We start from the raw sequence: 27,555 nt of genomic DNA on the forward strand, positions 1-27,555 counted from the left end.
ATACAGGTTTTGGAGCAACATATGTTGCCATCCAAGCAACGTTACCATGGACACCCCTGCTTATTTCAGCAAGACAATGCCAATCCACGTGTTACATCAATGTGGCTTCATAGTAAAAGAGTATGGGTACTAGACTGGCCTGCCTGTAGTCCAGACCTGTCTCCCATTGAAAATGTGTGGCGCATTATGAAGCCTAAAATACCACAACGGAGACCCCCGGACTGTTGAACAACTTAAGCTGTACATCAAGAAAGAATGGGAAAGAATTCCACCTGAGAAGCTTAAAAAATGTGTCTCCTCAGTTCCCAAACGTTTACTGAGTGTTGTTAAAAGGAAAGGCCATGTAACACAGTGGTGAACATGCCCTTTCCCAACTACTTTGGCACATGTTGCAGCCATGAAATTATAAGTTAATTAATATTTGCAAAAAAAAAATTAAGTTTATGAGTTTGAACATCAAATATCTTGTCTTTGTAGTGCATTCAATTGAATATGGGTTGAAAAGGATTTGCAAATTATTGTATTCCGTTTATATTTACAAACCCCGTTTCCATATGAGTTAGGAAATTGTGTTAGATGTTAAACTATGGAATTCTCTTTACAATGAGATAAAAGATTGTAAAAATATATTACAATTGAAAAAAATATATAAAGACAGAACAATAAAATCATATGGACAGCCATAAGTGTTTACATTTTGCTTTATATTTATTATTTTACTTACTTTTTTGCCTGGTTTTGTATTTGTTTTGTATCATCCCGTGAGGTGTATATTACTTCTTTTGTTTTTTTGTTCGGTTTGTACTTCATGAAGTTTTGCACTTGTGTATTTTTTGTGTTTTTTTGTTTGTTTTTGTTATATTTGGATGTAATTGTTGGTTTATACACCATTAAGTAAGACTACGTATTAGGTTGAATGGGGCAGGAAAATATAAGATTTTTCTTCATCCTGCTCCTTCTCAGGCATTGATGTGTAACTGTTTAACTGAATAATTGTGGTATAATTGTCTATCAAAGATGCACATCAATGAAGGAGATAAATAAAAATAAAATGAAATGAAAATGAAATATATATATATATATGTATATATATATATATATATACACATACTGTATATATTGTGTGTAATATATATATATATATATATATATATATATATATATATATATATATATATATATATATATATATATATATATATATATATATATATATATTTACTTGCTCAGTGGCCTAGTGGTTAGAGTGACCACCCTGAGATCGGTAGGTTGTGAGTTCAAACCCCGGCCGAGTCATACCAAAGACTGCTGACCACTGCTCCCCTCACCTTCCAGCGGGTGATCAAGGGTGATGGGTCAAATGCAGAGAATAATTTCGCCACACCTAGTGTGTGTGTTGCATTCATTGGTACTTTAATATATATGTGTGTGTGTGTGTGGCTCCAGAATGACAACACTGGCACGGCTTCTTAAAGACGGGCTCTTTACTTGGGTTTATGCCGTGAAAACTACAGGACAAGACATGAAATACAATGCTTTAGACATAGTTCAGTCACAGGAAACTAAAGTGCTAAACAAAATAGCTACCTCGTGGCCGCCTGCCACTTCGGAGGTTCTTGGGCAGCAAATACTTCAGTCTTGTGCATACTAAATAAGCGTACAATAATTAAACCAATGTACTTAATAAATATAAAGAACAATTCGACACAATATAACAAAATACCTTGTTCAGCTAGCGAAATGTTCTTGCTGCTGCTGATGGCTCGCTCAAAGTCTTTTTCAAGTCTGGGCGAATGCAGGTCTCGCAGTCTCTAATAGTAAACCAAACCTCGCGAGAATAGCGGTGTAACATAAGAAATAAATTGCCCTTTTTATAGTAAACAAAATGTGTCTTATTTACAAAAAATGTAACATGAATTCACAACCATAATAATTTTCAACAAAAAATATTAACCCTTAAAACAAAAATATTAAGTGTAAGTTTCAACAACACTTACACTCCCACCAAAATCACTCTCAATGTGATTTTCTAAGAAGTATCCTGGTTAGACTCTGTTTTACTGTGTAAGTCAGTCTCAAGTAGGGTCACGACTTTGTGAATAGGTCTTTCTAGATATATCAGTCTCGTCAGTGGTTTCCCTTTGTCAAAAGTGGTTTAACTGGTCTTCAACTTCACCTTTCGAACTTTGCCGTCTGGGCTTTCCAAAGTCTCTATCACTCGAGCCAGTTTCCATTTACATTTTGGAGCGTTGTCATCCTGTATGATCACAATATCATTTACTTGCAGGTTTCTTGAAACTTTCTGCCATTTCTGTCGCTGTTGGAGATTTTTTCTGTATTTTCTGCACTTAACACAGCGGTAGATGTGCGATGAAACAACATTTCCACATCCTAAGATCCATATTCCATTTGCACGCAATTCATTTGTAGTCATGCCTCTTCCTTGGTGATGTACACGTTCATGGTAATGTTTGACGAGTAGGGCTGACACGTGAGATTCTTTGGGAAGAATTGCGGGGTGTTTCACATCATGATGTAAGGCTGATTGGGATAATCTTCCTCCCACCCTGAGAACATCTGACTTGTCCAGGAAAGCGTTCAACTGTATTAGTCTGTTGTGCTTGTGTAGAGAATTTTCCTTTTGAGATCTGATTTTCTTTATTTCCTCAGGGAAAGCTTCTCTTTGCACTAGCTTGATGATGAACACTTCTGCATCTTTTCTCTCTTCAAGATCTGTGACTTTGTTTGTTCTTTGTTGGATACCTTTATATTCTTTGATGAATCTCTTGAGTCTGGCGATGGCCTTTATTGCTCTTGACCAATCGGAAAATTTCTGTAAATGCTCTAGCACTGGGTTTGCTTCCTTTGACTGTGTTGTGTGCGTGTGACCTTTACGGAGTTCGGGATCCGTTTCTTCGATCTCTCCCACCATTTCCTCATTGACTGGAAGATCTTGTTTCCGAAGGAAATCTGGGCCTTTTAACCAGTTTGATTCTTTCAGCTGAGTTGCGCTTAAACCTCTTGAGGCATGATCAGCAGGGTTGTTTTCTGAGCTGACGTGCTGCCATTTTTCAGGACTTGTGCTTTGTCTTATTCGTTGGATTCGATTAGCGACGAATGTGTGAAATCTTTTTGCATCGTTGGATATGTATGCCAATACGACTTGTGAATCTGACCAATAATATTCCTTGAGATTTTCAATTTCCAGTTCTCGCTTGATTACATCTGTGTTGCGGACTGAAGTCACGGCTGATGATAGTTTGAGTCTTGGGATGGTCGTTTGTTTAGTCGGTGTAACTCTCGCTTTACCCATGACTAGTGAACAACTGATTCTTCCTTCTTTACTTATTGTTCTGAGGTATGAACATGCGCCATAACCTTCGAGGCTTGCATCTGAGAAGTTATGTAACTCGTACTGTACAACATTGATGTCTTCTGAGTAGCTTTGTGGGATCTTCAGAGCTGCCAGATTGGGCAGGTCTCTCAACCATGCTTCCCACCGTGGTAGAATGTGGTCTGGGAGATCGTCGTCCCAATTTACTTTGTCTTTGCACAACGTTTGGAGTATTTGCTTTCCAATCAGTATGAATGGGGCGACAAACCCAAGGGGGTCATAGACTGATGCAACTGTCGAGAGCACCCCTCTCCTTGTCAACGGGTTGTCTTTGACTTGGACTCTGAATTGGAATTCATCTGCCTCGATACACCATTGTACTCCGAGTGCGCGTTCAACGTGGGGTTCTCCAAGAGCCAGGTTTTGGTCTTTGGCTTGAGCTTGTTCTTCTTGGGGAATTGCTTCGAGCACTTCTTTATTGTTTGACACAAACTTATGCAAATGGAGTTTGCCTGTCTTGCAAAGTGCTCTTGACTCTTTGACCAGTTTTATGGCTTCGGCTGTTGACGTTACACTAGCAAGTCCATCATCAACGTAAAAACCTCTTTGGATGAACTTGACAGTCCCTTTGCTGAACTTGTCTTTACCTTGAGATGCGAGATGTTTGAGTTCAACTGCTGGTTGTGACGCAGGAGTTACTTCACGCACAATGATTCTGTGACTTGTGCCGATGGCATCATTGTGATTGTGGACTTGAGACGAGCAACCAACTATGCTCCAGCAGAGATCGGTTAGCTGTGCATGGGTTGGTTTTCTTTGCCTGCAAGAACTTCTCTTGGTAGAAGGGCTTGTTGACAGTTATAGCCGATAAGCAGACCAACTTCACATTCGAGCATTGGTGGTAACTTATCTGCTAGCTTTTCCAGATGAGGCCACTTCAAAGCGGTTTCAGACGTCAGGATATGTGACCTGTTAACTGGGATAAACTCTCTAGTAAAGACTGGTGGTAATATGCTTTTCTTTTTCCACTTATATCCTCTGACTTGAAGGTTTACCAGCTTCTCACATGGTATAACTGTTGACTTGGCGGACATAGTAGATAGCCGCAGACTGGCTTTGCTTTTATCTGTGTTGAGATCTTGAGCTACTTCATCCAAGATGAAAGATGTATCGCTTTGTGAGTCAAGAAGCGCATACACTAGAACTTCTTTCTCTGGGTGGTTTGTGGATGAGACCCAGACAGGTAGTATAGAGGATGTCAACGTGCTTGAGGTGTCTTGAATTACCCTGTTAGAGATTGCGGTAGATTTGTCTTCATCCTTTGTGACTTTAGTGTCTACTTTGTCTTGAGAGTTATCCTCACTGTTTGCAGGTGTTGCCTTTTTACGTTCCATGAACTTGTTGTCATGCAGACATGTAGGATGTCTCCTTTGACATTTCTCACATGTGCTCCTTTTATCGCACTTCTTTGAATGATGTCCAGTCTTTAAACATCCAAAACACAGCTTTTCTGTCTGTGCAAACTTGATACGATCTTGAACCATTTTTTCCATGAACTTGAAACATTTATCAAGGGTGTGGCCATTCCTTTTGCAGAAGAGACAGGTTACAGTATTTGTGTGACCTGAGCTTGTTGAGTGACTTGAGTTTGTAGTAAGCGTTTTTGCTTGAATGACTTGACTGCGTGAATGTTTGGGTTTACTTGTGTCCAAACCTTTGAGTGCTTGCATTGAGGCTATGGGATCGCACGCTAAGTCAGCTTCCATAGTCACAAACTCTACAAATGTGCGGAAAGATGGATACTCTCCATTATTTGTTCGTCTTATTTTCATGGCTGTGCGGTTCCATCTTGTAGTCAACCAATCTGGAAGTTTCAACAAGAGTCTCTGAATTTCCATACAATCATTGAGAACTTCTAGTACCTTTATGTGTGGTATCGCAGCTTCACAACTTCCAAGAAAGTCAGCAAATTCCCTTAACTCACTTCCATCTTTGTAGCTTATTTTTGGCCAACCTTGAAGCTTGTCTCTGAAGCATTTTCCTATGGTGAACAGATCTCCAAAACGCTTTTCCAGCACTTTCCAAGCTGAGTCGTATGCTTCATCTGTTCCTACTAGGAGGAATCCTTCTACTGCTCTTTTTGCAGATCCACCGAGATACTTCCTGAGATAGTAAAGTTTCTCATTCTTGGGAATGTTCTTTCTTTCAATTAATGTTTCGAATGACAACTGCCAGTCTTTGAACTTTAGTGGGTCTCCAGTGAACAATGCAGGTTCTGGAGTTGGAAGTCGATTTGCACTTATTGCTTCTGCTAGTATGCCAACTAGATCAGAATTTGCCTGGGGTTGCGTTACAACCGTTTGAACTTGTGTGGCTTGAGGGATGAATGGTGGACTTGATGCTTTGAGTGTTTGACTTGTGGCCTTTGCTTGTATGATAGGAGTTTTTTGACTGTGTGGAGCAAACGCATGGCTTGTAGCATGAAATACTTGGGTTGTGTTTATAGCTTGAAAGGGAGTGCTTGGTGTGATAGGGATTGCTTGGGTTTCACTCGCGGCTTTAATACTGTGTAACAAACTTCGACTTTCAGCAGTACTTTCAACTTCATCGTAAACCTTTACGCGAGCTTTGGCAGCATTCATTTTCTTAACTTCTTCCAAGCGGTCGATCTTTCTACGCTGCTCTTCCATTGCTTGTTGCCTTGCAAAGTTCTCAAGTTCCAATTTTTGCCGTTCAGCTGTTTCCCTTTCCTGCTCGTCCATTACTGCTAGTATTTCTTGAGATGCAGCTGCTTCAGCTTCAGCTTCCATTCTTTTTATTATTTGTGAGCAGGATTGTCCTGAACTACTTTTGGACCTTCGTGATTTTGACCTTGATTTAGAACTTTCAGATCCTAAGCATGATCCGACATCTAGCCACGATTCTTCGTCATCCTCAATGTCTCCTGCAAGCCATTTCTCAGCTCTGTTGACTATAAATCCGGAGAGTGACGTGCATGCATCAACTTTACGTCTAATGTCTGCTTCAGGAGATTGTATTTGACGTATCTGGTCATAAACGACTTGCACATCTTTACAAGTGATGTTTACGTTATTGATTAACTCCTTTAATTCACTTTCTGAAGCTTCCTTTCTCAGCATTACTCTGCTCAATCTTGCTTCATATCTCCATTTTTCAAAAACAATTGCATATTTGTGTTGGAGTCTCTTTAGTTTCTCCTCTTGAAGCTCTTTACCCTTTTCGGTTAATGTTCTTACTCTTTCACTTTTACGAACAGTTTGTTGTTCTGTAGCTTACACTTCATCATGTTCTGCAACTTCGTTAAGTGGTAACTCTTCTCTATCTTTGTCAGTCATATTTAGCGTTTGGTTAACACACTGTTTAAATTCCAAAAATACTTCTTCAAATACGCTTAGTTGGACTTTAACTTATAAATATCCTTTTAGAAACTTAAAATGCTGTTTTGACCTTAAGCAAAATGCACAAAAATCTTAATTCAACAACAATGCATCACTTTGAGGTAATAAGGTACAGTAAAAATTAAGTAACTTTTGACAAATATGCTGTAGAAACTTATAGTGGACCTTTTAAACTTGACTTAAACCACTTGTTTTTCTATTAGCACTGTCCTTTCTTAATTTCCACTTTACTCATTCTTATAACCTTTTACTGTAGATGCACTGCTTAGTTGCTTGTGTGTGATGAGCTTGGTAATGGCGCCCTCTGGTGTCGCACCACGGTACCGTCACCCACTGCACCTGCTGTCGTCTTTACGTGTCTCACCGGCGCTGGGCTGGTTGAGTTTTCACTGTGGCTGCGGAATGACAACACTGGCAAGGCTTCTTAAAGACGGGCTCTTTACTTGGGTTTATGCCGTGAAAACTACAGGACAAGACATGAAATACAATGCTTTAGACATAGTTCAGTCACAGGAAACTAAAGTGCTAAACAAAATAGCTACCTCGTGGCCGCCTGCCACTTCGGAGGTTCTTGGGCAGCAAATACTTCAGTCTTGTGCATACTAAATAAGCGTACAATAATTAAACCAATGTACTTAATAAATATAAAGAACAATTCGACACAATATAACAAAATACCTTGTTCAGCTAGCGAAATGTTCTTGCTGCTGCTGATGGCTCGCTCAAAGTCTTTTTCAAGTCTGGGCGAATGCAGGTCTCGCAGTCTCTAATAGTAAACCAAACCTCGCGAGAATAGCGGTGTAACATAGGAAATAAATTGCCCTTTTTATAGTAAACAAAATGTGTCTTATTTACAAAAAATGTAACATGAATTCACAACCATAATAATTTTCAACAAAAAATATTAACCCTTAAAACAAAAATATTAAGTGTAAGTTTCAACAACACTTACAGTGTGTATATAATGTTTACCTTTTTCTCACCTTTTTTATAAGGGGCGCCGAAAGTTGGCAGACCCGTCAGCGATCCTGTTCTGTCTCCCTGTAATGTTTGTCTGCTCTTGAATGGGATTGTGCTGAAAATCTAAATTTTCCCCTGATTTGTCCAGTGTTGATTATATTCATGATCATCCAATTAAGGACATAATCACGAAATATATTCTTAAATTGAAACATTTTCAAGTAAAAAGTATCAGTATTGGCAGTGTCAAGCCCTGTATCGTCTTTACTTGGTATCGGACTGATACCATCGTTGCAGTATCGCCCGCTGCAAGTGTGAAGGAGGAGGGGAAGACCGAGAGATGGCGACAAAAATGTTGAGTCACGCTTATTAAACCCATGAAGAAGAAGCACCGAGTCCAGGTCCACAAGTGGTTTAGTTCAGTTCCACTCACTTCACCAGCGTAAAATCCGGCGAGAGAAAATGGAGGAACTTGGCCGAGCTCTGTGCATCATCACCGGGGCCTCCAGAGGCTTTGGCCGGGCAATAGCGAAGGAAGTGTCCCGGGTGGTGAAGCCCGGGTCGGTGTTTGTCCTGGTGGCTCGGTCCGGTGACGACCTGCGGGCTCTACAGAAAGAAATGGCTGAATCCGACCTGGTAGTTCGGGTTGTGGTGGCAGACCTGTCGTCTATGGAAGCAGTGGAGAATGTCACCCGGACCGCGAAGGAAGCTTTTCAAGAGGACATCCAACATGTTATTCTATTTAATAACGCTGGTAAGGTTATTGTTTCATAGTCAGAAGTGTTTTTTCTGAAGTCATGTACGAAAATGTTACTTTTTACAGACATTTTGTGGATCAAGTCAGAAACTGGCCCATCCATCGCACACTTATTCATAACATTATTATGATGAAATACCTGCAGAATATTTTCAGCTGATATAGTAACAAATACGAACTTTTTAAATTAAAATAAAGACATTTTCTTTTTTTACTGCTTTCTGACAGCATAAGCAGCGTCAGACTATAGTGATATACTATATAGTATATCACTATATATCTCACCAGACTGTCAGCTTCACTTCAGACTTACTTTTCTCTCATCTCTTACGATTTGAAATTAAACTAATATAGCGAGCTTCTCATTTGTAGAACAGTGAAACTGTTGTTAAAGCATTTGCCTGCACATTCATTTCCCTTTCAGAGTGGATATTAGTCGTTATGACGCCAACCGCTGATTTAACAGGGATTTGTACTTAAAATGGCTAACCGCTGATTTAACAGGGATTTGTGCTTAAAATGAAAACCCCTTATTGTTTCCCCATAAACCTTTCCAAAAGGTCAAACAAAAACTGCCAAAACATTTTTTCCCTAAAAATAACGCAAATCCAAAAACAAAACACAAAACATTTTTTATTGCGAAATATTTTAGTTTTATATGCTGTAAACCACGGTTGTCAAACTACGGCCCGCGGGTCAAGTGTGGGCTGTCGGAGTCTTTAGTGCGGTTCGCGAGACATCACGAGCTTAACAAGAAAATTGGCCAACGCCCACAGCATGTTTTGCCTAAAGTTAGTCCCCTCACGGATTGAAGTGGAGTGATACTGCCACCCTCTAGTGCAGGGGTGTCCAAAGTGCGGCCCAGGGGTCATTTGCGGCCCGCAGCTAATAGTTTACCGGCCCGCCACACGTTCTGGAAATGCTATTGCAAAAATTAAAAAAAACATTAAAAAAAGTGGAATGAGTTGAAATCTGACTAGAAAAAGTTGCAATGTTGACACAAAGCTGCCATGCAGGCTGTTTTTTTTCATTTTTTTTCATTTTTTGCCTTTTCTTAAAAAAAAAAAAAAAAAGAATTTAATGTTATAATGAATTATTGACCTATTCAAGGCTGCAATTATTTCAAATATTTAACTTTAAAATGTTTTATGTGGAAAATATTGTGTGGTTGCCATACAAAAACATCAATGTTTTCTTTGACAAAAGAGCATAAAACAAACAAAATAATAGTTCAAACGTAAAATATCTGAAGTTGATCTCGTAACTTAAGTGTAGAAAGTAAAAAAAAAACTAATAAAAATGTATCACTTTATGATACAAACCTTTTGGGTCCCAAATATATTTAATGGGATTTTATTTGTCTTTTCACTGTGATTACTCAAAAATAATAATGAATGGTGTCCTGCATTATTGATCTTTTTAAGGCTCTAATTACTTCACATCAAACATTGCTTTTTGAATGTTTTGGGCAGTGGGGGAAATACTGCATATTTCAGTTTTATTATAAAAAACAAAGTTGTCTTTGACAGAAAAGGCATAAAACCTTTTTGTTTTTTTTAACTTTATTTCAACCTGAAGTTGATATACTGTAGAGATTTACTGTAAGCGTTAAAAAAAAAAAATATATATATATAATAATTTGACTTGGTTTTTTTTACATTTTAATGACTTAGACCCTTTATGGTCCCCAGGAGCCCTAAAGGTAAAAAAAAAATAAATCCATATATTTTGTTATGGTTTAAAAATGAAAAATATCAAAATGGCCCCCGCATGCTTTAATTTTTCCGTGTGCGGCCCTCAGTGGAAAAAGTTTGGACACCCCTGCTCTAGTCATGAGTGTCAAACTCTGGCCCGCGGGCCACAATTGGCCCGCCGTGTAATTTCACTTGGCCCTTGAGACGATATCAAATGAACACTAGAGCTGGCCCGCCGGCCCGCCGATTATATACAGCAGCGGTGGTGCCGCGGTAACACCGCATTGCCACGGTAACCGCATTTACCGCTAATTCTCATACTTGCCAACCCTCCTGGGAGACTCCCAATTTACAGTTCCCCTCCCGAAAATCGTCATGTCCGCTCTTTCACGCAGTCCAACCAGTCCAACGAGTGTTGGCCCAGTCAGATAATATGTGCGGCTTCTGCACGCACACACAAGTGAATGCAACGCATACTTGATCCACAGCGATACAGGTTACACTGAGGGTGGCCGTATAAACACTGTTAGAAATATACGCCAGACTGTGAATCCACACCAAACAAGAATGACAAACAAATTTCGGGAGAACATCAGCACCGTAACACAACATAAACACAGCAGAACAAATACCCAGAATCCCATGCAGCCCTAACTCTTCCTGGCTACAATATACACCCCTGCTACCACCAAACCCCGCCCCCCCCAACCGACGCACGGAAGTGTATATTGTACCTGAACTTTACGCCTATACAAATCCGGATGGTTCTTTTCCTCTTTGGTCCAGAGGACACGACGTCCACAGTTTCCAAAAACAATTTGGATGTGGAATCGTCAGACCACAGAACACTTTTCCTCTTTGCATCAGTCCGTCTTAGATGAGTTCGGGCCCAGCGAAGCCGGCAGCGTTTCTGGGTGTTGTTGATAAATGGCTTTCGCTTTGCATAGTAGAGTTTTAACTTGCACTTACAAATGTAGCGACAAACTGTAGTTACTGACAGTGGTTTTTGAAGTGTTCCTGAGCCCATGTGGTGATATCCTTTACACCAGTGGTTCTTAACCTTGTTGGAGGTACCGAACCCCACCAGTTTCATATGCGCATTCACTGAACTCTTCTTTAGTGAAAAATAAAAGTAAATTTTTTTGAAATTCAAGACAAAGTTATATGTTTTTGGTAACACTTTAGTATGGGGAACATATTCTAAGTAACAAAGACTTAATTTAGAGTTTTTTGGACACTAGGGGAGCATATTCTAAGTAACAAAGACTTAATTTACAGTTCTTTGGTTAGGGTTAGAGGGTTAGGGCCAGGGTTAGAGGGTTAGGGTTATAATAAGGCCATGCCGAAAAAGGCATTACTAAGTACTTAATAATGACTAGTTAAGAGCAAATATGTTACTAATCTGCATGTTAATAAGCAACTAATTAATGGTGATATGTTCCCCATACTAAAGTGTTACCATGTTTCATTACTGGTGCACAAAATGAACCGTGGATGAACACCAACTTGTTCAAAGAACAAAACCAACACAGTGCATAAACTCACAACAAATTACACACCTGCAAATCAGTGTGACTTCTGCTGTTGCCATATCCGTAATACGCCGATAGGGAGAAGTTTTTATTTACACAATGAGTCGGGTGTGTCTTGACCTACGCCGAACCCCTGAGCCCGACTCACCGAACCCCTACGGTTCGATCGAACCCAGGTTAAGAACCACTGCTTTACACACTGATGTCGCTTTTTGATGCAGTACCGCCTGAGGGATCGAAGGTCACAGGCATGCTGCTTACGTGCAGTGATTTCTCCAGATTCTCTGAATTTTTGATGATATTACGGACTGTAGATGGTGAAATCCCTAAATTGCTTGCAATAGCTCATGGAGAAATGTTGTTCTTAAACTGTCCGACAATTTGCTCACGCATTTGTTCACAAAGTGGTGACCCTCAGCCCATCCTTGTTTGTGAATGACTGAGCATTTCATAGAAGCTGCTTTTATACCCAATCATGGCACCCACCTGTTCCCAATTAGCCTGTTTACCTGTGATGTTCCAAATAAGTGTTTTATGAGCATTCCTCAATTTTCTCAGTCTTTTTTGCCACTTGTGCCAGCTTTTTTGAAACACGTTGCAGTCATCAAATTCCAAATGAGCTAATATTTGCAAAAAATATTAAAGTTTTCCAGTTCGAACGTTAGATTAAGTATCTTGCAGTCTATTCAATTGAACATACCGTATTTCCTTGAATTGGCGCAGGGAATATAGTATTCGCACGTCTAGAATTACAGCCGGGTCAAACTCGTTTCTCAAAATAATTAACGCATGCTTGGCCTTATCGCCGGTTCATTATTAACGCCGGATCAAATTCGTTTCGCAAAATATTAATTTTATTAACGCATGTCTAGAATTTTCGCCGGGTCAAACTCGTTTCGCAAAATAATTAGCATATGCTTAGAACTTCCGCCGGGTCAAACTCGTGACGCTTTACCTGTCCTCCTTTTCAAAATGGAGGAAGCTGATTTCAATAGTTTGAAATCGCACAAAGGCAAAAAGATTAAGAGCTATTCAGTAGGATTTAAGGTCCAAGCTATTGAATACCGGTATGCTAAAAAGAACAGTAAGCAGCTATGTTTTATTAATATACCGTAGCTGCGTGTGTCAAATATTATGAATCATTAAATGACTCCCGCCTTTTGGTGGTAGAGGGCGCTAGTGATCCTTCTTGCGACTGCTGGTACGCAGCAGAAGAAGTGGCAGCAAGAGATCGTTTTTTTCCCCCTCGCCTTGACTTTTAACAAGGAGGATTACATATCTAAAATAAAACAGTTTTCTAAACTGGACTTTCAATCGAAGCAGGAGGTAATAATTAAAGGAATATCTCCATCGAGACAGAGAGACATTTTTTAAACTGAAGAAAAATAATACTTCTACAAACAAGTTTGTAATGATAGTGTTTGACCACATGGTGGTAGTAAGAGTCTACAAATGACTAGGAACCAATATATACCGTACTATGTGTCAGGTAGGACTCTTCAGAGAGGAACACACCTTGTACGCACGAGTGTTGAAGTAGCGTTGGTAATATGTGATCGTGATTAAAAGACAGTTCTACAAGTCATCCAACGATGTCTTATTTAAAAACAATAACATGGTACCAGGAGTGAAGAAGGACAGATACTATGTCGCAATCGTCGCAGTTTGCTGAGGTTCCAGAGACTGTTTCAAACCAAGCAACAGCTGAGTCCGATGTTTCATCTACACCTACTGACTTTGAAACAATGCCAATGCAGCACAGGAATGAAGATGTGACTGACGATCCTGAACCTGTGTACAGAAGAAACCAATAATAACATAAAGTCATCGATGCTTTTGGTCAGAAGGAGCTGCGCATGGACTTAATTTATAAGTAAAGGTAAGACCATAATAATGTTTGTTTTTTTTAATCAAATGTGCTTTTCATGATGTATGCTTACATCACACTCAAAGCGCACGCCTAAATTTACCGCATTCCTTTTGGTAAACGCCGGAGTGAGAAGAGGTTTTAAAATAATTACCGCATGCACGGCCATCCCGCCGGTTTCCGGTAAACGCCTGAGTGACAGGAGGTTTTAAATTAATTAGCGCCCCTGCGGCTATTCAAGGAAATACGGTAGGTTGAAAAGGATTAGCAATGCATTGTATTTTGTTTTTATTTACGATTTACACAACGTGCCAACTTCACTGGTTTTGGGGTTTGTATATACAAACCCCGTTTCCATATGATTTGGGAAATTGTGTTAGATGTAAATATAAACGGAATACAATGATTTGCAAATCATTTTCAACCCATATTCAGTTGAATATGCTACAAAGACAACATTTGATGTTCAAACTGATAAACTTTTTTTAACTTTAGAATTTGATGCCAGCAACACGTGACAAAGAAGTTGGGAAAGGTGGCAATAAATACTGATAAAGTTGAGGAATGCTCATCAAACACTTTTTTGGAACATCCCACAGGTGAACAGGCAAATTGGGAACAGGGGGGTGCCATGATTTGGTATAAAAGTAGATTCCATGAAATGCTCAGTCATTCACAAACAAGGATGGGGCGAGGGTCACCACTTTGTCAACAAATGCGTGAGCAAATTGTTGAACAGTTTAAGAAAAACCTTTCTCAACCAGCTATTGCAAGGAATTTAGGGATTTCACCATCTACGGTCCGTAATATCATCAAAGGGTTCAGAGAATCTGGAGAAATAACTGCACGTAAGCAGCTAAGCCCGTGACCTTCGATCCCTCAGGCTGTACTGCATCAACAAGTGACATCAGTGTGTAAAGGATATCACCACATGGGCTCAGGAACACTTCAGAAACCCACTGTCAGTAACTACAGTTGGTCGCTACATATGTAAGTGCAAGTTAAAACTCTCCCATGCAAGGCGAAAACCGTTTATAAACAACACCCAGAAACGCCGTCGGCTTCGCTGGGCCTGAGCTCATCTAAGATGGACTGATACAAAGTGGAAAAGTGTTCTGTAGTCTGACGAGTCCACATTTCAAATTGTTTTTGGAAACTGGACGTTGTGTCCTCCGGACCAAAGAGGAAAAGAACCATCCGGATTGTTATAGGTGCAAAGTTGAAAAGCCAGCATCTGTGATGGTATAGGGGTGTATTAGTGCCCAAGACATGGGTAACTTACACATCTGTGAAGGCGCCATTAGTGCTGAAAGGTACATACAGGTTTTGGAGCAGCATATGTTGCCATCCAAGCAACGTTACCATGGCAACATAATGTTACCAGCAAGACAATGCCAAGCCACGTGTTACATCAACATGGCTTCATAGTAGGAGAGTGCGGGTACTAGACTGGCCTGCCTGTAGTCCAGACCTGTCTCTCATTGAAAATGTGTGGCGCATTATGAAGCCTAAAATACCACAATGGAGACCCCCGGACTGTTGAACAACTTAAGCTGTACATCAAGCAAGAATGGGAAAGAATTCCACCTGAGAAGCTTAAAAAATGTGTCTCCTCAGTTCCCAAACGTTTACTGAGTGTTGTTAAAAGAAAAGGCCATGTAACACATTGGTGAACATGCCATTTCCCAACTACTTTGGCACATGTTGCAGCCATGAAATTCTAATTTAATTATTATTTGCAAAAAAAAAATAAAGTTTATGAGTTTGAACATCAAATATCTTGTCTTTGTAGTGCATTCAATTGAATATGGGTTGAAAAGGATTTGCAAATCATTGTATTCCGTTTATATTTACATCTAACACAATTTCCCAACTCATATGGAAACGGGGTTTGTATGTATGCGTATATGTACAGTATATATGTGTGTGTATATGTACAGTATATGAAAGATGGCGGCGCGCACAGTCGCAGCGGCCCAGAGCTTATACTACTGCTGTAGTTTTTACACTTTTTTGGTGGTTTTGTTTATAATTTCACATTGTTTTGGCACATTTGCACTGCAATATAGTCGGACTGAACTTTTATAACTTAACAACAGAATGAATACATAACTGGCCAATCGAGTACTTTTTACCGCCGGAGATCACCAGACCACCCCTGGGCATACCCGCAGCAGCAGACCGGAGCAGAAGGCGCTGTGAGCGGAAGCAAAAGAGAGGGAAGCGAGGGGATGTCTCGGCAAGGTTTAAGGCTAGCCAGTTCTGACCACGGCTTCCTACCATCTTTCTCTCTAATTCTCGGTCAATCCGGAAAACGAAGGATGAGATTCGACCTCAAATTTCCATAGAGAGGGCCCTGGACACCTGGCTAGACACCTCCATCCCGGACGCTGCTATTGAGCTAGCGGGACGTACCGCCCACTGAGCCGACAGGACCGCGGACTCTGGTAAGAGGACTAGCGGTGCACAACTCGTGGTGCACTAACATCACGGTTAAGCATAATCTGTGTAGTCCAAAGGCGGAACTTTTGCTGCTGAGGTGCCGTCCATTTTATTTCCTGAGAGAGTTTATGGTACAGGGCACTGGGCTACCTCCACCTGGTCTTGTCGGATCACCTCTAACTCCTGCTGCATTCATGGTATACACCCAAAATCAGGAGCGCCGGTTCCACTGTCAGAACCGTGAGATTATGGCCGGACGATGATATTCTTATGCTTCAGGACTGTTTTCATTACATAGACTGGGATGTATTTAGAGAACAGCACAAAGATACTTGTGACACTTTGGATAATTACACATCCACTGTTTTAAATTACATCTGCTTCTGTGTGGACAATGTCACATCATGGAGACAATTCTGTGTGTTTCCTAACACGCTACCATGGATCACACATGAAGTACGGCAGTTGATTTGGGCTAGAAATAGTGCTTTTAAGTCTGGAGACCGGGAGGTGTACAGCAATGCCAGGGCGGCTCTGAGAACAGGCATTCATACTGCCAGGCAACAGAACAAGAGGCGTATTAAAGCCAGGTTTTATAACACCACAAATCCCAGGCTGGTATGGGAGGGCATCAAGGCCATCACACACTATTAGAGGAAGCCACAATGTTTCTCTGCTGACTGTCCCACCTTAGCGGAGCACCTAAACCTTTTTTATGCCCATTTTGACAGCGAGAACATTGACCCTGTCCTGCCCCTCCTCCCTTCTACAGACCCTGGAAGGCACCTGGACTAGATGGGGTGCCTGTAAGGGTGCTCGATGACTGTGTTGCGGAGCTGGCGGACATCTTCACCTTCATCTACAACACCTCACTGTCCACATCATGGGTTCCGGTCTGCTTCAAAGCCGCTACAATAGTCCCCCTTCCAAAACAGTCCAATGTCACAATGATCATAGGCCTGTGGCACTCAACTCAATTCCTGCTAAATGCCTGGAGAGACTGGTTATCAAACACATTAACACTGCCATACCCCTATCACACAATCCATATCAGTTTGCTTACAGGGAAAACCGGTTAACGGGATGCTATCACCATCGAACTCCACACGCTACTGGAACATCTGGAGCATAAAAACACATATGCATGGCTCCTCTTTGTGGACTACTATTCGGCTTCTAACACCATTTGGCCATACAGACTCCGCCCCAAACTCCAGCAACTGGGACTTAACACCACCCTGTGCCACTTTTTAACAAATCGCACACAGTCTTAGAGTGGACAATAACACTTCCTTCACCCTTGTTATCAACACAGGGGCACCTAAGGGGTGTGTGCTGAGCCCCCATGACTGCTCTGCCTCTTCCTCCTCCAACCTCATTGTGAAGTTTGCGGACGACATCCTCGGACTCATCACCAATGACATTGAGATGGATTACAGGAATTAGGTGCAACATCATGGTGTGACCAGGGCGTTGAGGGTATCTGGTTTGGTGGCTGCAGGATTAGGTCTCTGCTTTTTGCAGATGATGTGGTCCTGATGGCTTCATCTGGCCAAGATCGTCAGCTCTCACTGGATCGGTTCACAGCCGAGTGTGAAGCGACTGGGATGGGAATCAGCACCTCCCTTTTCCGGACGAGAACCATGGACTCGGGTCAATGGTTCTCGCCCGGAAAAGGGTGGAGATCTTGCCCCAAGTGGAGGAATTCAAGTACCTTGGAGTCTTGTTCAAGAGTGAGGGAAGAATGGATCGTGAGATCGACAGGCGGATTGGTGCGGCGTCTTCAGTAATGCGGACGCTGTATCGATCCGTTGTGGTGAAGAAGGAGCTGAGTCGGAAGGCAAAGCTCTCAATTTACCGGTCGATCTACGTTCCCATCCTCACATATGGCCATGAGCTTTGGGTTATGACCGAAAGGACAAGATCACGGGTGCAAGCGGTCGAAATTAGCTCCCTCCGCCGGGTGGGGGGGGGGGGGCTCTCCCTTAGGGATAGGGTGAGAAGCTCTGTCATCCGGGGGGAGCTCAAAATAAAGCCGCTGCTTCTCCACATCGAGAGGAGCCAGATGAGGTGGTTCGGGCATCAGGCCACGGGGAAGAACCAGGACAAGTTGGGAAGACTATCTCTCCCGGCTGGCCTGGGAAGGCCTCGCGATCCCCCGGGAGGAGCTGGACGAAGTAGGTGGGGAGAGGGAAGGCTGGGCTTCCCTGCTTAGGCTGCTGCCCCCGCGACCCGACCTCGGATAAGCGGAAGAAGATGGATGGATGGATGGATCATGGTGTGACAATAGTAACCTGATCGTAAACACAAAAAAGACCAAGGAAATTATTGTGGATTTTCACAGGAAGAGACTCAAGAAACACAGACCTCTCTCCATAGGCTCGGAGGTGGTGGAGAAGGTCAGCAGTTTTAAATTCCTGGGGGTGACTGTGGTGGAGGACCTGTCCTGGGGAACTCACATATTCTCCGCAGCAGGGAAGGCCCAACAACGCCTCTACTACCTGAGGAACCTACGTTTCCAGACCTCTGATAGTGAATTTGGGACAATAACCACATTCACCAACAATATCACTGAATTGGACTTTACATTGCTGCACTCTTGGCACCATCTCCATGTATCTGTTACAATGTTGCAAGGGTGTCAAAAATTGTTAATTGTTAATCTGTTAAATATTTACACTCTGTTATTTATGGGGATTTTTGGGATTTAGGAACATGTGTAACTTTACATCGAATTATGCAGTGTTGATGGTCTTTTCATGGTTCTTTGTGACATGACAATAAATTGAATTGATTGAACACATATATACAAACCCCGTTTCCATATGAGTTGGGAAATTGTGTTGGATGTAAATATAAACGGAATACAATAATTTGCAAATCCTTTTCAACCCATATTCAATTGAATGCACTACAAAGACAAGATATTTGATGTTCAAACTCATAAACCTTATTATTTTTTTGCAAATAATAATTAACTTAGAATTTCATGGCTGCAACACGTGCCATAGTAGATGGGAAAGGGCATGTTCACCACTGTGTTATATGGCCTTTCCTTTTAACAACACTCAGTAAATGTTTGGGAACTGAGGAGACACATTTTTAAGCTTCTCAGGTGGAATTCTTTCCCATTCTTGCTTGATGTACAGCTTAAGTTGTTCAACAGTCCGGGGGTCTCCGTTGTGGTATTTTAGGCTTTACAATGGGAGACAGGTCTGGACTACAGGCATGCCAGTCTAGTACCCGCACTCTTTTACTATGAAGCCACGTTGATGTAACACATGGCTTGGCATTGTCTTGCTGAAATAAGCAGGGGCGTCCATAGTAACGTTGCTTGGATGGCAACATATGTTGCTCCAAAACCTGTATGTACCTTTCAGCATTAATGGCGCCTTCACAGATGTGTAAGTTACCCATGTCTTGGGCACTAATACACCCCCATACCATCACACATGCTGGCTTTTCAACTTTGCGCCTATAACAATCCGGATGGTTCTTTTCCTCTTTGGTCCGGAGGACACGACGTCCACAGTTTCCAAAAACAATTTGAAATGTGGACTCGTCAGACCACAGAACACTTTTCCACTTTGTGTCAGTCCATCTTAGATGAGCTCAGGCCCAGCGAAGCCGACGTCGTTTCTGGGTGTTGTTGATAAACGGTTTTCGCCTTGCATAGGAGAGTTTTAACTTGCACTTACAGATGTAGCGACCAACTGTAGTTACTGACAGTGGGTTTCTGAAGTGTTCCTGAGCCCATGTGGTGATATCCTTTACACACTGATGTCGCTTGTTGATGCAGTACAGCCTGAGGGATCGAAGGTCACGGGCTTAGCTGCTTACGTGCAGTGATTTCTCCAGATTCTCTGAACCCTTTGATGATATTACGGACCGTAGATGGTGAAATCCCTAAATTCCTTGCAATAGCTGGTTGAGAGGTTTTTCTTAAACTGTACAACAATTTGCTCACGCATTTGTTGACAAAGTGGTGACCCTCGCCCCATCCTTGTTTGTGAATGACTGAGCATTTCATGGAATCTACTTTTATACCCAATCATGGCACCCACCTGTTCCCAATTTGCCTGTTCACCTGTGGGATGTTCCAAATAAGTGTTTGATGAGCATTCCTCAACTTTATCAGTATTTATTGCCACCTTTCCCAACTTCTTTGTCACGTGTTGCTGGCATCAAATGCTAAAGTTAATGATTATTTGCAAAAAAAAAATGTTTATCAGTTTGAACATCAAATATGTTGTCTTTGTAGCATATTCAACTGAATATGGGTTGAAAATGATTCGAAAATCATTGTATTCCGTTTATATTTACATCTAACACAATTTCCCAACTCATATGGGAAATTTCTACCGCTTATCCCTTTCGGGGTCGCGGGGGGTGCTGGAGCCTATCTCAGCTGCATTCGGGCGGTAGGCGGGGTATACCCTGGACAAGTCGCCACCTCATCGCAGGGCCAACATCGACAGACAGACAACATTCACACTCACATTCACACACTAGGGCCAATTTAGTGTTGCCAATCAACCTATCCCCAGGTGCATGTCTTTGGAGGTGGGAGGAAGCCGGAGTACCCGGAGGGAACCCACGCAGTCATGTGTATATATATATATATATACTCAATTAATTGAACAAATTAATCGATAGATAATCCCGTCACAAAAATAATCGATAGCTTCAGCTCAAGTATTGATATTGTATATTTATCTCATTGCTTTGTAAAACATTCAGTGTAAAATTGTACTTCTCTATCTCCTTCAAGGTTGTCTGGGTGATGTGTCACGTTATTCCTCAAGCTTCACCAGCATGGCTGAGGTGAACGCATACTTGTCTTTCAACGTGAGCTCTGCCCTGTGCCTCACTGCCAACGTGCTGCAGGCTTTTCCAAAGCAACCAGGTCTGCGACGCTGCGTGGTGAACATCTCCTCACTATGCGCCCTGAAGCCATTCCCATCCTGGGTGCTGTACTGTACCGGCAAGGCAGCCCGAGACATGATGTTCAAGGTTCTGGCAGAAGAAAACCCAGATCTGCGTGTGCTAAACTATGCTCCAGGTGGGATATTTTTTACAATGGAAGAAAATAGATTAATTTCCACTAAAGGGGAAGTGCACATTTTTTAAATGTTGCCTATTGTTCACAATCCTTATGAGAGACAAGAACACATATCCATCCATCCATCCATCCATCCATATGGACGGATGGATGGATGGATGCATCAACATCCATCCGTCCACTTTGTATAAAGGTGTAAAGCTCGCGCCAGGACGTACCCATATCCGCAGCAGGTCTCCAAGGTGAACAGCCTCTGGCATGTTCACCTTGTAGTTACAAGGTGAACATGTATAGCATATGAGGATTGTGGTTTCAGGACAAGCGATAGAAAAAGGATGGATTGTAATAACGTTATTATGCTAACATTTTATCCTATCTTTTTTTTTTGTGCTAATTTTGTATGTTTAAACCTGAAAATCATGGTTTGTGATACTCTGTGCTGTCATGCAAGTATGGTAATAGTTAACGTGCATTAGCACGTATACTGGTAGCATATTTGTGAGAATGTTAGCAAGCTATGCTAGCTTTTTTGGCTACATTTGTATGATTAAACTGCACTTCCCCTTTATGCATGTGCATAAAGGGGAAGTGCACATTTTTTAAATGTTGCCTATTGTTCACAATCCTTATGAGAGACAAGAACACATATGTTAGATTTTTTTTTGTTTTTGCATTCTAATTTGTAACTATAAAATTCCTGCAGAAATTTTGATGGGCATTCTATCTGTGCCCTGGATCTCTGGCCGGGGGTCGGTGGTAGCCGGCGTACTTTTAAAATGGTGCCGAGTGTCCGAATCTGTGAGTTTTAGGTTTTAGGCTAGTTAAATAGCTAGCCTAAAACGTTAGCATGCTAACATTAAAATGCTAACACTTAGCATGTGTGCTAAATGTTAGCTTGCTAGCATGCTAACATTAGCATACTATCAGTTAATAAGGGTCACATTAAGTTACATAACTGTGGTAAACGGTTTCAAAACTAATTTAAAAAGTTAGCATGCTAACATTTAGCATGTGTCACCTACCAAGTTATGTGACTCTAAGGTGAATGGCTGGGGAATTATAGAGGGAAAAAAGTGTACATTTAGCTGGAAAAGTTGGTATGTTAATGTTAGCTTGTTAGCATGCTAACAGTTAACAAGTGTCACACATCAAGTTATATGAAAATGGGGTAAACAATTGCAAAACTACCTCAAAAAGTTAGCATCCAAGCAAGCAAAATGCACTATTTAACGTGCAACCATGATTTTCAGGTTTAAACATAAACATTGTAACAACGCTGCGATGAGGTGGCGACTTGTCCAGGGTGTACCATACATCCATTTTCTACCGCTTGTCCTGAAAGGGACAAGCGGTAGAAAATGGATGGATTGTAACAACGTTATTATGCTAACATTTTATCCTATCTTTTTTTTTTTTGTGCTAATTTTGTATGTTTAAACCTGAAAATCATGGTTTGTGATCCTCTGTGCTGTCATGCAAGTATGGTAATAGTTAACGTGCATTAGCACGTATACTGGTAGCATATTTGTGAGAATGTTAGCAAGCTATGCTAGCTTTTTTGGCTACATTTGTATGATTAAACTGAAAAATCATAGTTTGTGATATTCAGGTCAGCATCAGCTCTTCAACATTCAAACACTGTCAACATTCAAACGATTCCAACAGTCATTCTATAGCCAATCAGCATTTCAGTTCAGCTTCGGCATCGCGGCATTCACACGCAATTCCTACCGGAATTGCATATTCTAGTTTACTAGTTGGAATGCATTTAAAAAGATATGTGTTCTTGTCTTACATTACAATTGTGAATGATAGGAAAATTTTAAAAAAAAGTGCAGTTCCCGTTTAGGCTCCACATTTACACCGCCAAGGCATGCCGGTTCTCACTCTTGGCTTCTGTCTAGTCCAACATTTTACCCTCTGTTTGTGCTCGCTCAGCTTCTGTAACCATCTGTTAATCCTCCCTATATTCAGGTTCAAAACGATAAGGTTGTAAATCCTCATTTGTCCAAAAATAGTCATCTTTGCCGTCTATCACGAAGTCTGCTATAATTACAACACACTCACGTTTTTTTTACCAGAAGCAGGAACATACATTTGTTAACAGAATTAGGAAGTGCGGCGCTATGGGCACTGAAATAAATGCGCCCAGGAAAGATGTTTTGGTAATGACCAAAATACGGTAAATATTGTACATCTGACATATTGTTAGGAATGTGTCTGTTACTACATTGTACAAACCCCGTTTCTATACGAGTTGGGAAATTGTGTTAGATGTAAATATAAACGGAATACAATGATTTGCAAATCATTTTCAACCCATATTCAGTTGAATATGCTACAAAGACAACATATTTGATGTTCAAACTGATAAACATTTTTTATTTTTTCAAATAATCATTAACTTTAGAATTTGATGCCAGCAACACGTGACAAAGAAGTTGGGAAAGGTGGCAATAAATACTGATAAAGTTGAGGAATGCTCATCAAACACTTATTGGGAACATCCCACAGGTGTGCAGGCTAATTGGGAACAGGTGGGTGCCATGATTGGGTATAAAAACAGCTTCCCAAAAAATGCTTAGTCTTTCAAAAGAAAGGATGGGGCGAGGTACACCCCTTTGTCCACAACTGCGTGAGCAAATAGTCAAACAGTTTAAAAACAACGTTTCTCAAAGTGCAATTGCAAGAAATTTAGGGATTTCAACATCTACGGTCCATAATATCATGAAAAGGTTCAGAAAATCTGTAGAAATCACTCCACGTAAGCGGCACGGCCGGAAACCAACATTGAATGACCGTGACCTTCGATCCCTTAGACGGCACTGTATCAAAAACCGACATCAATCTCTAAAGGATATCACCACATGGGCTCAGGACCACTTCAGAAAACCAGTGTCACTAAATACAGTTCGTCGCTACATCTGTAAGTGCAAGTTAAAGCTCTACTATGCAAAGCGAAAGCCATTTATCAACAACATCCAGAAACGCCGCCGGCTTCTCTGGGCCCGAGATCATCTAAGATGGACTCATGCAAAGTGGAAAAGAGTTCTGTGGTCTGACAAGTCCACATTTCAAATTGTTTTTGGAAATATTCGACATCGTGTCATCTGGACCAAAGGGGAAGCAAACCATCCAGACTGTTATCGACGCAAAGTTCAAAAGCCAGCATCTGTGATGGTGTGGGGGTGCATTAGTGCCCAAGGCATGGGTAACTTACACATCTGTGAAGGCACCATTAATGCTGAAAGGTACATACAGGTTTTGGAACAACATATGCTGCCATCTAAGCGCCGTCTTTTTCATGGACGCCCCTGCTTATTTCAGCAAGACAATGCCAAGCCACATTCAGCACGTGTTACAACAGCGTGGCTTCGTAAAAAAAAGAGTGCAGGTACTTTCCTGGCCCGCCTGCAGTCCAGACCTGTCTCCCATTGAAAATGTGTGGCGCATTATGAAGCGTAAAATACGACAGCGGAGACCCCGGACTGTTGAACGACTGAAGCTCTACATAAAACAAGAATGGGAAAGAATTCCACTTTCAAAGCTTCAACAAATAGTTTCCTCAGTTCCCAATCGTTTATTGAGTGTTGTTAAAAGAAAAGGTGATGTAACACAGTTGTGAACATGCCCTTTCCCAACTACTTTGTCACGTGTCGCAGCAATGAAATTCTAAGTTATTTATTATTTGCAAAAAAAAAAAAAGTTTACGAGTTTGAACATCAAATATCTTGTCTTTGTAGTGCATTCAATTGAATATGGGTTGAAAAGGATTTGCAAATCATTGTATTCCGTTTATATTTACATCTAACACAATTTCCCAACTCATATGGAAAATTGAGTTGGGAAATTAAAACGTTGGAGGGTTTTGAAGTTGTTTCAGAGGGCTTTGAAGGCAACATAGGGGAGATGCATCTTTCAAGCCTTTTTTAATCTTTAGAATCCTATAAAAAAAAATGTGTTTTTGTCTGTCATAATTATTGTGAAGCACAGACAAAAAAAAAAAAAGAGTGAAATTTCCCTTTAAATCAACGTCTATTTTATTCAGGCTTGCAACTTTGTCCAATGCCCACAACTTCACCGCACGTTCTCATTTTAGCCAGTTGAATTTGTCTCTTAGCAGCGCTGAAAGGCGCTAGTCAACTGTCTAATCAAAACTTATGTTTGTTTCTTGTGTAGAAGAAGCAGGAACAACAACAATATATGTAACAATATATCAACTCTTTATTGCCCAAGTAGCACAATTGTCATCCTCCCACGCAGCTCAGACCTATGATGTTGAAGTGTGATGATAATATCTCATTGTCTCTCATTTACCAATAAATATGTGCACTATAGATCGCTCAACAGTTCATGTGGGGGTTAATGTGTTGGAACATAAATTTTAAGATTAAAGATGTTAGATTGGCGAAACGTTTTCAAGCGTAAAACATACACTGCAAAAAGTCAGTGTTCAAAAACAAGAAAAAAAAATACAAAAATGAGGAGTATTTTATTTGAACTAAGCAAAATTATCTGCCAATAGAACAAGAAAATCCGGCTTGTCAATACTTTCCAAAACAAGTAAAATTAGCTAACCTCAATGAACCCAAAAATACCTTAAAATATGTATATTCTCACTAATAACAAATGCACTTTTCTTGGTAGAAAAAAAAAGAGACCTTTTTGCTCAATATGTTCAAAAATGTTCTTAAATTAAGTAAATGCTAGTGCCATTATCTTGACATAATGATATGCGCTCGGCATCATGATTTTTTTGTTTGTGCTTGAAATAAGAAATGATTACTTTAAAAAAGTAGTTTTATACTTGTGAGTGTTGATGACATAGCTTTGCATCAGTTTATACTCTAGTTTCAAGCATGTTTTACTCAATATAGGTCATAAAATCTCAGCTACAAGCTGTAATATCTTACTCAGATCATTTAGGACCAAAACCCTTAAAACAAGTAAAACACCCTAACATAAAATCTGCTTAGTGAAAAGAATTATCTTATCAGACAGAAAATAAGCAAATATCACCCTTATTTGAGATATTTAATCTTACTTAGATTTCAGTTTTTGCAGTGTATACAGAGAATGTCTTAAACTTGTGGATGATAGAGCAGACAACGGACAATATGGAAGCTTTTGGTGGTGTTTCTTTCTGTAAATAGAATTGATTATTACTATTATTAGTTGTAATAATTATAACAGTACAGCAATTTGACAATGAGCTCTGATTGTGTTTTTACTGGCATCTAGTGTCTTCTTTTAAGTCTCTGGTAAAACATCAATATATTTGTTTTCCAATTTGTGTTGCATTCCTGTGCTTAATTTTTTTCAATTTATAATTGTTTTTATTTTTGATCATTTAATTTGTGCTGTTTAAAGCTTGCACTTCCTATACTCCGTGTACTGTACTCCTAATTAACAAACTAGCAAACCATTTTCTGTCTGCATTCAAACAGGTCCTTTGGACACAGACATGCAGTTGGTGGCCAGGACCCAAACGGCAGAAGTCACGATGAGGCAGACGTTTGCAGACATGAGTGCTCAGGGCCAGCTGCTCACGTGTGAGGCCTCCTGCGCTAAGCTCATCAAGCTGCTACTGGAAGACAAATACAAATCAGGCGATCATATTGATGTTTATGACGTCTAGGTGCTGGAAGTATAATTAGTATGGCACTGAGTTGACACCCAACTACCGTATTTTTCGGACTATAAGTCGCAGTTTTTTTCATAATTTGGCCGGCTTATGTGTGAAATGATTAACACATTACCGTAAAATATAAAATAATATTATTTAGCTCATTCACGTAAGAGACTAGACGTATAAGATTTCATGGGATTTAGCGATTAGGAGTGACAGATTGTTTGGTAAACGTATAGCATGTTCTATATGTTATAGTTATTTGAATGACTCTTACCATAATATGTTACGTTAACATACCAGGCACTTTCTCAGTTGGTTATTTATGCCTCATATAACGTACACTTATTCAGCCTGTTGTTCACTATTCTTTATTTATTTTGAATTGCCTTTCAAATGTCTATTCTTGGTGTTAGGTTTTATCAAATACATTTCCCAAAAAAATGTGACTTATACTCCAGTGCGACTTATATATGTTTTTTTCCTTCTTTATTATGCATTTTCGGCAGGTGCGACTTATACTCCGGAGCGACTTATGCTCCAAAAAATACGGTACATGTGCAGTAAGTGTCCTTGTAGTGATTGTTGAAGTTGTTTCCAAATACAGTAGGACCAAATTGATCTTACATGCAGTTATTAATTATTAGTGATATTAATTAAATATGTCAAACTTTGAGTACCGTAAATTCGGGATTAAAAACCACTCCTTTTTTCCTACGCTGTCAAACTTTGGGTACCGTAAATTCAAGTTTATAAACTGCTACTTTTTTTCTACGCTTTAAATCCTGAGGTTTATAAAACGGTGCTGCTGATTTATGGATTTTTCTTCGCTGAAGGCCATAATGCAAATAGTTAAAAA

The 27,555-nt window shown here is 40.5% G+C and overlaps 2 protein-coding genes across 2 annotated transcripts; one reads left to right on the top strand and one right to left on the bottom strand.

Annotated features, from left to right (window-relative positions):
- Positions 1-4,125: 4,125 nt before the first annotated feature.
- LOC133638596 (uncharacterized) lies at positions 4,126-7,636 on the bottom strand. Its single transcript, XM_062031383.1, has 2 exons — positions 7,296-7,636; positions 4,126-7,216 (listed from the first exon to the last, which is right to left on the bottom strand). Exon 2 carries the CDS (start codon positions 6,472-6,474, stop codon positions 4,126-4,128), a length of 2,349 nt encoding a protein of 782 aa, XP_061887367.1. The 5' UTR covers positions 6,475-7,216; positions 7,296-7,636.
- A 372-nt stretch (positions 7,637-8,008) lies between these two features.
- On the top strand, positions 8,009-27,555 carry spra (sepiapterin reductase a). Its single transcript, XM_062031385.1, has 3 exons — positions 8,009-8,467; positions 20,777-21,067; positions 26,515-27,555. The coding sequence occupies exons 1-3, from the start codon at positions 8,176-8,178 to the stop codon at positions 26,703-26,705; spliced, it is 774 nt and encodes a 257-aa protein (XP_061887369.1). The 5' UTR covers positions 8,009-8,175; the 3' UTR covers positions 26,706-27,555.

The sequence above is a fragment of the Entelurus aequoreus genome, linkage group LG21, assembly GCF_033978785.1.
Source record: "Entelurus aequoreus isolate RoL-2023_Sb linkage group LG21, RoL_Eaeq_v1.1, whole genome shotgun sequence".
Taxonomy (NCBI): domain Eukaryota; kingdom Metazoa; phylum Chordata; class Actinopteri; order Syngnathiformes; family Syngnathidae; genus Entelurus; species Entelurus aequoreus.

Coding starts and splice junctions, on each gene's coding strand:
- LOC133638596 (XM_062031383.1), bottom strand. CDS start 6,474: ATGCTGAGAAAGGAAGCTTCAGAAAGTGAATTAAAGGAGTTAATCAAT.
- spra (XM_062031385.1), top strand. CDS start 8,176: ATGGAGGAACTTGGCCGAGCTCTGTGCATCATCACCGGGGCCTCCAGA. Junction 8,468..20,776: donor TATTCTATTTAATAACGCTG/GTAAGGTTATTG, acceptor ATCTCCTTCAAG/GTTGTCTGGGTGATGTGTCA. Junction 21,068..26,514: donor TGTGCTAAACTATGCTCCAG/GTGGGATATTTT, acceptor GCATTCAAACAG/GTCCTTTGGACACAGACATG.